This window comes from Cyprinodon variegatus, unplaced genomic scaffold (assembly GCF_000732505.1).
Source record: "Cyprinodon variegatus isolate N-32 unplaced genomic scaffold, C_variegatus-1.0 Scaffold671, whole genome shotgun sequence".
Classification (NCBI taxonomy): Eukaryota; Metazoa; Chordata; class Actinopteri; order Cyprinodontiformes; family Cyprinodontidae; genus Cyprinodon; species Cyprinodon variegatus.
This window is the reverse complement of record NW_015151124.1, coordinates 68234-77518: the sequence shown is the minus strand read 5'-3', so window position 1 is coordinate 77518 and position 9285 is coordinate 68234. Positions and strand designations below refer to the sequence as shown.

Below are 9285 nucleotides of genomic sequence, written 5' to 3'. Positions count from 1 at the left end.
AAATCTAATACAAAGTGAAACCAGTAGAAATTTTTATTGCCTACCAGGAGTGGGTGACAATAGTTGAATAAACTTATGGCTCTCAAAATGGTATCGGTGCCATATTTGTTGGTACTCGGCGATACCGATACTTCCATTTTAGGGTAGTATCGGGGCCCCATCTGATACTGGTATTGGTATCGGTGCAACACTACTTAAAACGCCATTACCACCTTAAAATATGATATAGAACAAGCTTAGATGTATGGTTATCAAACTGTGGAACAAGTACCAGTGCTCGGACTTGTCCCAGTCAGAGTAGATGGTATTAACTATTTATACTGTAAATACAAATTGGCATTAATGTTCAGATAATAACCCCAAACAGACAGAAAGACGGGTAATGTGTGTAGACTGGCCTTTGCTTCAAACTGACCCTAGTCTGACGAGTAGTAAAGTACAAAAAAAAAAATAAAAAATCAGGATCCCTAGATCCCACTGCCGTGAGCTACTTTATCCTGCTTCCTATATATCTATGAGGTGAGAAGTCGCATCTACAAATAACATCATGCCCAGCTAGAACATGCTCTACTAGAAAATCAGTAGGGTTTACCATTTAATGTTCTGGTCAAATTACCATTAGCAGTAAAAACTAAATAAACTGTATCTCTGCTTTTGTGCATTGAATATGTTCATAAACTGAAACTGTACATGTATTTATGTATGGGAACAGCTGTTTTGATATTGGGAATAAGGGCAGGTACTCAGGGTGGATTTATAGAGAAGTCCAAAACCAAAACCTGGCATAAACCAGATTGATCTGTGTAGTTGTATTTGAATTCTACAGAGCATCCATCTTTAGGGCTCGTGTGGAAAAGGTTTGCATAAGGGAGGGACACTCAGTGCAATCAGTAAATCGCCAAGTGGCACCTGCCCCAAATATCTTTTCTATCCACTAATTGGATCCTTTTGCTCAAATTTCAAAAAAAAAAAAAATGGGGGTATTCTGGCCAAAAGATAGCAAGTGTGAAATTTGTCAGCTAAAGACGAGCATACTTTTGTACTTTTTGGGACGATTCTTCAGTTGTGTGAGAACTTTCGGTAGCTTGCTTAGTTTCAGCCTCAGCCTGCGTCCTGCATCGTGTAGTATAAGGGGAGTAACAAGGGGCGATTAGCCTCCCATGGCCATCTACCAATCAGGAATCATAAGGTCGGGAGACAATCAAACATGTTTGAAATTCAGTCAGCCCTAGTAACATGTTCCTGAATGAATCCTGCTATTGAACCAGTGCTACAAGATTCTACGATCAGCTGTGAACTTTTAAACCCTTCAGTTTCATCATACAGTTTGAGCTGTAGTTGTGTACAACAATTGGAAATATTGTACACTGTATACCCAGTATACTAAGGCTATAAACTATAGGTTACCTTTCAGTTGTGCCTTTACTTTGCTTTTACTCTTTACAGTCAATTTAGAGTTTACACTTACAGAGAAGATGGAGATTATTTCAAACTGCATTGAATCTGATCCTGCCTCTTAAATTTCATAATTTCAGACATTTTAATCTGTTGAGGGTGGCAGAAGGAGGAGCTTCTCCTGGGCCCCAGTCATGCAGGAACTGCCCCAGTGTGTGAAACATCTTTGAGAAAAAAATAAAAACAGCAAAAAACACCCCCCAAAACTAGCACTAATCAAACATATGGCAGACATGTTGAAATCTGAGTTTAAGCTAGAAAAGAAAGTGGAATAATTATTGATTATTCGAATAAGTATTGCTTCAACATGCCTTAAAAGGATGACAATACTTGAATATTTTAGAATTTAGCATCACCTACTATTTATTCTATTGGTGCAGAATCCTTTATGTGGATAGTAGCATTTCAACCAGAAATAAATGTTTATATATTTCGGGCCCATTAAAACATATAACATAATAATACAGATTATCAGTATAGAAATTAGCATATGGAGCCTAAATTTCAATGGTGGGACCAGGGCAGGATTATCAGAAGTAGTTGAAACAGGTTAGAACCAATCAGATAACTATGGCTGTGATAAGATAACCCCTTACAGCAGTCAGTCCTTCAAATTTTGAAAATATATCCAGCTCATTCAGGACATAATAAAAGGCATCATGAAATATAATTGTGGCAATCTTGACAGTGGACAAATGCTGGGTAAAACATTATGGGTAGTTCTGGTTTAATCCCTGCCTCCCGCACTGTGATTGGTCCAGTTGGTTTTAGATAGGAGAGTCTGAGCATTAACAGACTGACCAGCTGTGTATTGAATACACATATTATAGTGTGGCTGGTCAGTCTAAAAAAATTCTAAAACAATTATTTATATAGCAAATATATTTTGTATGGAGTATTATATTTGTTTATGTAGTGAAAAATATTTATCTTATTCTGCACCACTCTAGATGTTCTCTGGATCTATTACTTTAATAGAAATGTAATGTTTTAATTGAAAACTGATTTTCACACATTCTCGTTTTGCTGTTTGACAAAAAAATAGAGCGCTTCATTTTTCTCTCTCTAGATATCTATCTAAATGTTGAAGTATTGGGCTTCTTTACATTTGTACACTCATTTTTGTAGCTCTATCACATCCCAGTAATAGACACCGAAGTTTTAAATAGTCTCTTAATAACGCGGAAAAAATCCAAGGGAGCCTAATTTTGCAAGCATGATGTAACAACGAGACCAAATGGGCTTTTAAATACTTAAATCTCCACTTAGATGAAGTGACACCTGGATGAATCATATTATGATGTCAGTGAGCGAAGCTTAATGTTTGTTGTGTTGTAAAGATGTAGTGGTGCTGACACAGACGTGTTTTGTCAACAGCATTGGTAGAAGGTGGCTGGAAATTTCCAAAACAGCCCCAAGGCCTCTTATTAAAAAGGCAGCCACCATATCCGAGACTTTGAACCAAAAAGAAAGCTTTAAGCTGATTGAAAACAGACTATCATTATAAACTTCTCCAAATAATCGGTTGCATTTTATATAAGCCTTAAAATAATATATATATATATATATATATATATATACATATATATTTCCTTTTTTTTCTCAAATTATGCTTATAAAAGCCCAGTTATGTTTCCTCTCCACACACCCTCACATGCCATAATTCCAATAACTCCTTCCCTTAAAGAGGTATTTTCTAAGCATGCTGGGGGAGTATTACATTACAGCAGGACAGCGTGGTGCTGAGAGAAAAGGAAGCAGAGCCCTTGTTTTTCTAATTGCAACAGCAGGTGATTTCTCCTCCCAGTCCAGCATGCTCAGATGCCTCAGATCCACTGGCAGCAGCACATCAAAAGCCTGCATTGATTGGCCGAACAGATTGGGGCATAGAGATCAAATGTGCTGTAAAGAAGTGTTAAACTGCTTCACATCAAATGGGGACAGATTTCTAAGATGGAGGGGAGGGGGGAGACATCTGTTACCACTGGAGCTAATTTCTGACAGCACGCGCCCGTTGTTTATATTCACTGAACCGTTGGCATAACAGGTCAGGACTGAGAACAGAGGTTGGATGAAGAGGAGAAAGTAGATCAGTGATGCTAAAGGGAACAGAATGCCTCGATCATTGCTTTCAAATTTAATGTGAAATTACTTTTAAAATTCGTTTTTTTTTTTTTATTCCATGAACAATTTAGGAAAGAAAAAAAAATCCATCAAATATTTTTGATTTGATTAATATTTCTGATTTGATTAATATGAGTATTAACAGTGCCTTAGTGTGACATTTTGAATTTCTCTGCAGCAGAAGCTTAAAACGTCCACTGCCGATTCCTTCCAAATGAATTCAAACCTACTGTATATTATATATTTTTTTAATATTTCAGGCACAAAACTTTGTGTACTTCATTAGGGCTTAATGTGATATAGAAAACAAGGAAAGGAAAATGATGCATAGTTTTCAAAACACTAATATGCCTAAACCCATGCCTCAGTTTGAAGTCTTTTTTTTTTTTGCATCCAAAAGGATTTCCTCTTGGATTGCCTAATATTCAACTCTTTCCATTTTCTTAGCAGCGCTGACCAGCTTTAAAATCCCTGCTGAAGAAAATACCTCCCCTTGGATGAGGTTTTAATAGCATGTGGAGTAAAAAATATGACTGTGATCTATTCACTTTATAGAGGGTTATTAAAATACTGCTGTGTTTGATACAGATTTGTGCCTCACTTTTTAGTTTTTCACTTAAAAAAATGTCTTTTTTTAAAACACTAACAGTTATGAACTACTTTGTGTTATTCTATTCCATAAAATCCACAAAAAATAAATTCATTAAGGAAAGTGGTTTGATAATACAAGGATACTTTTGCTAAACTGCATGAGGAGTTAATGCTTTTGTGACGCTCTGGTAAAATACTGATTAATATTTCTGGCTGATTAGGTTTCTAAACATGTTTTACGAAAACTATAATCTATAACAAAGCCCGTCTGGAAACAAACAGCCTTTTAAATAGGCTAACCACTTTGGCAAACAGGCTCTCATTTAAGTTCACTTATATGTCCGTGCAAATCCTTTCACTTTCAATCAGAATGTTATTTTTCAGGGTTTGATGCCAGCTGAGAAGAAGCAGAACAATCAGGAGTCAGCTTAATAAAACAGTGTCAGAGAGAAAAATGATTCTCCACACAAAGCTGCAGATGGGGCTATGGTGGCGAACGTCTGTCTCCAAGGCTGTGTTTGTTCTAGGCTGAAAAAGAGCCTGTTATTGTATTGTTTGCTTTGGCTTGGAGTAAATAACCCCCGCACTAAAATGTTCTTTTAATTCAGGCCTGGGGTTTCTGTCTTGTTTGCATAGCTACAATCATATTAAAAGACAGATAAAATCAAGCAGATCAATATGTAAATATATGAAAAAGCCTGAATGCTTCACCAGCATGGCACTCCTCCAAATCAGATCCAAATTGGCGTGTTTTTGTTTTTTTCTTTTTTTACACAGCCAAACCAAGCATTGCTGCGTGTTTAGCACAGTCCATTTACTTTACATGGAAATGTAACCTGAGCCGAAGAAGAAGAAACCTTACCCACAGGCCATCAAATATTAAACTATATGTATGTTTTGACATGTAAGAAATGAGCTACGGTTACCCTACACATTTCTGCCATATCTAAAGAGATTGATGAAGGTCTGTAGTCCCTGGCGACCTCATAAAGTAGCGATTTTCCCTTCAGATAAGTGAATTAAGGTCAATCTGAACACAAACCAGAACAGGAATACGTGCTTTTACCACTAGACAAGGCTGCACTGATCCAGCACAGGATCTGTGTGATACAGTCAATGGTGGGAACGGCAAATACTTCAATGCAACAGAGTTATGAGATGTCCGGGCCTCTTACTCATGCTGCTGCACACTCAATAGTCCATTGTCTTGCGCTCTGAAGTCAAACCTCAAAACCTATAAGTCAGAGGTGGGGGGTAAGACAAGAAGTCACCTCAGCAGGAGAAGGGCTTCAAACCACACACCTTTTCGGATAAGGAACATTTGTCAGTTCTTGTTCCCTCACTGTAAATCCTCCCACAGAGGCGATTCTGCTGCAGGATGATAAACCTAACAAAGCCATTGCCCAGCATGAGCTTTCATGTGATAAAACACACATATAACATTTGAATTTATTTACACAGCAGCCTTTACGAACTCCATTATGAGTTCATTTTCCTTTCCTCTCTTGGAACAACATCCATGGCAGAAGTATGGCTTTAATATTATTTTCTAAACACGGCTCTTGTGCATGTTAGGTCAACAAACACTTTAAGGCTACATGTTGGATTGAATAACGGATTTAATTTACAAGCTGAGAGCATGGTGGGTTCTACTGCAAGAACAACTTTATTCTTTTTAAAATAAATACAATAAACAACTTTTTCCTCAAATCTATGGTATCTTCTCCCTCACTGATGGGAACTGCAGCGTGCAAGCATGCATGGGAGGCTTTTCCAAATCTTTCAGTAAGAGAAATAAATCAAACTGGTACAACTGGTGGTGTAATATTTCCTATAAGATGTATGAGTCCCTAAATATTTACAGTGAGAAGAGAAACTGATTAGGTTTTGTTACGGTAAGTTACCGAAAACCCGAACAGGATAAATCCTCCATCTTATAAGGAGTTATCCTTCACATTATCTTCTAAAACAAACTCAAACAACATTTTTTCATTACTTTATAACTTTTATGGCTGTATCCAACAGAAAAAGGTCTATTGGGAAAATAAGATCTCCTCCCTCAAGGTTTTTACAACAAAAACTTAAATCTTTAGAGGGAGATGATCTTATAGAAAGACACAAAGTAGAGTATACATTTTAAATGGTGAAACAATCTAAAAAATTGGCATATATATTGTAACTTTACTTTGACGAACCCATATAAAAAATCATGCGAGCACAACTGCATTTAGAAGTCACCAAAAGTACAATTTTATACAATTCAATCTTAGTATAAACACAGCTGTTCTGTGGAAGCCTTAAAGGTTTGTTGAAGAACATTAGTAAAAAGACATCATATAGACCGAGGGACATGCAGACAACTCAGTCATGAAGTCAAGGGGAGATTTACAGCAAAGTTATGTTAGAAAATATACCAATTTGTAAACATCACATAAAAGACTGCTTTCATCTTTTGCTTGGGACAACGGAAACCCTACAGACATGCCAGCTCATAAAGTTTTTTTCCAGTACTTCAAGCATTGTTGAAGTCTTTACTTCACCTAATCACTCAACGCACCATGCCAGTTTTCAAATCTGTGCCAGACACCTTCAGATCTGCACAACGTAGAACTGATTCAGAAATACTATATTTATGCAAAAAGGAAAAGATAAAACCAAACTATTAGCGTTGGACAGAACTGCATTGAAGGTGATCTGATTAGACAGGATCAAAATATACATTTTGAGCCTATTTCCTAAAGAATAAGTGAAAAAAAAAAACATGTTAAACGCACTTTAACAAACTTACTTAATTATCCACACGGCAGTGGCTGCATAATGCTCTGATGAGGCTTTTCCTCACAGGGAAAATGTGCAAGAGCTGATATGAATATAGCAGTGTTTCTGCTGCAATGTGGCTTAGACCAAAGCAGATGCATCTATATGAAAACTTACTCTGGGATGTCTTGAAATGTTATGTTCACAAACTCCATTGACAGACTGCTAAACCCTAAAGGCACCAGGAAGCGTTATCACAGATCCTTCCTCCTGGCAGCTGTAAGACCTAGTAACCATAACTATTCCCAACAACCTCAAGAAGTTGCTACATTCATGCTGATTTTAGCACTTTCTGTCTTAGTTAAATAACATGCTGCTGTCATTTCTTTTTTCTACGTCTCTGATGTTTCTGCTATTTTTCACATATCCATTACTGTAAAAATGTCCACAGCTGTTTTTTGATTATTTACTTTCCAGATAAAGAGCATTTATATTGTAAAACACTGCACAGTACTTTATTTATTTATTTTCTTAACTCTATCAGTTATTCTATTATTTTTATACACTTTTCTAAGGTCCACATTGTGGCCACTGCTGCTATAACCTTTTGCTGCTGGAACACCACAATTTCCCCATTGTGGGACAATAAATGGATTTTCTACTCTAAACACATTGAAATGTATAAATGTATATACATTTCAGATTAAATAATACTACTTATACTTCAGCGATAGTATCAAGGTGTTACTTTCTGGTCTTACTGTATACTATATCCGTTGTTTGTGCTGTTCTTTTTACATTTCTTTGCAGGTGATGAAGCATCACCTGCATCGTTACCTCCCTTTTATCTCCTCTTTCTTACATCTTTTCTCCTTTTTTCTGTTTTTCCTTTCCTGTTCTACTTACATTGCAGCATCCATATAATCTGTAATACTCCCTGCATGAATTATAATAAAGCTATTTATATGCATAAACCAGGCGGAGCAAAGTAAAACTGAATACTCAAAAGAAAACATAACAAAACCAAAACTGTGATTGTAATTGAAAAATAACCTGAAAACACAACAAAATAAGAATTAAACCACTAAAACTATAAAACATGGAGCAAAGTAAAACTGAATACTCAAAAGAAAACATAACAGAACCAAGACTGTGAAACAATTAGTCTTATTGTCACACTCCCAGACAAAAATAAAAATAAATAAAAACACTGAAATAAAATTATTCCACCAAGGAAAAATCCTTCTCAGTATTTGTAGAGCCTACACAATAATTGCTTAGTTCTACATAACGCAAGAATGTGAACATCAAGTCTTTCTTTCCTCTTAAAATATAAGGCCTATGAAATTCATTTTTAAAATTGATGGTTGTAACATGTCGCAATGTGTAAAAGCTCAATTATTGTACATCCAGAGAAAAACTGTGAAAGCAGGTGACTCTTAGAGGGACTATATGTTGATGTTTACACACCAAGCAGAGAAGAAGGTGGGGAAGATAAGGGGTGGTGTTTACTGCCAGTATATAAAGCTCCCCTCACTGGGAGCCGCTGAGCGCTGATTCTCTCCTCCCAGCTGGTAGGACAAGCCCCGCATCAGCACAGCAGAGTCACACACCAGCCGACCGGCACGATGGATGGGCCACATAAAGACCGCAGAATGACTCACTTGTGGATATTGACGTTACTGATAATTGTTTAACGTCTACCACTGGATAGATATCTCGGTTTTTTAAAACTTTTTTTTTCCACTTCTGGATACGGATTGCGGAGCTGGATCTTATACCTACAAGCTTTGGAAGGAGGATTATATTTATTGTGTACAGTTTCTTTTTTTTTTCACTTTTAATTTTTGCTACTTTAATTTGGAATAGAATTACTTTTTTTTTAGGAGGGTGAACTGATTTCTGGGATAAGAACATTAAACTCTAAAGGATGGCCGATTGGTTCACCTCTGCCATCGCAATAGTTATGATGTTATTTACACAGGTATTTATTTATTTATTTACTTTTAAATGGAATAAATATTTATTTTAATTTAATTTATATATATTTTTTCTTGGCTCATTCTAAATTTCATTTAAGGTTTTGGGATCAAGCGTGTTCGAGATAGACCTTCACCACTTTCAGAATACAAAGGCTTTGCTGGCAAACGGACGCAGCTGCAGCTCGGAGGGCTGCAGGACTTATTTCAGGGTTTGTCTGAAGAATTTCCAGAGGGAGGTGTCACCTGCTGGGAGGTGCATATTCGGCTCAGCGAGGACACCTGTCCTTGGCACCGACTCCTTCAGCATCCAGCAGGACGCGACCGTGCGGCTGCCGCTCAACTTCACCTGGCCGGTGAGCGCCTGCAGTGCGCCCAT

The 9285-nt window shown here is 37.0% G+C and overlaps 1 protein-coding gene across 1 annotated transcript in view; it reads left to right on the top strand.

Moving 5' to 3' along the window:
• Positions 1-8498: 8498 nt before the first annotated feature.
• Positions 8499-9285, top strand: part of LOC107097083 (delta-like protein 4) — an 8862-nt gene continuing 8075 nt past the window's right edge. Inside the window, exons 1-2 of the mRNA XM_015394080.1 lie at positions 8499-8911; positions 9008-9262. Of these exons, the coding sequence (XP_015249566.1) occupies positions 8858-8911; positions 9008-9262 (309 nt within the window). The 5' untranslated portion in view covers positions 8499-8857. The remainder of the gene's footprint in view (positions 8912-9007; positions 9263-9285) is intronic.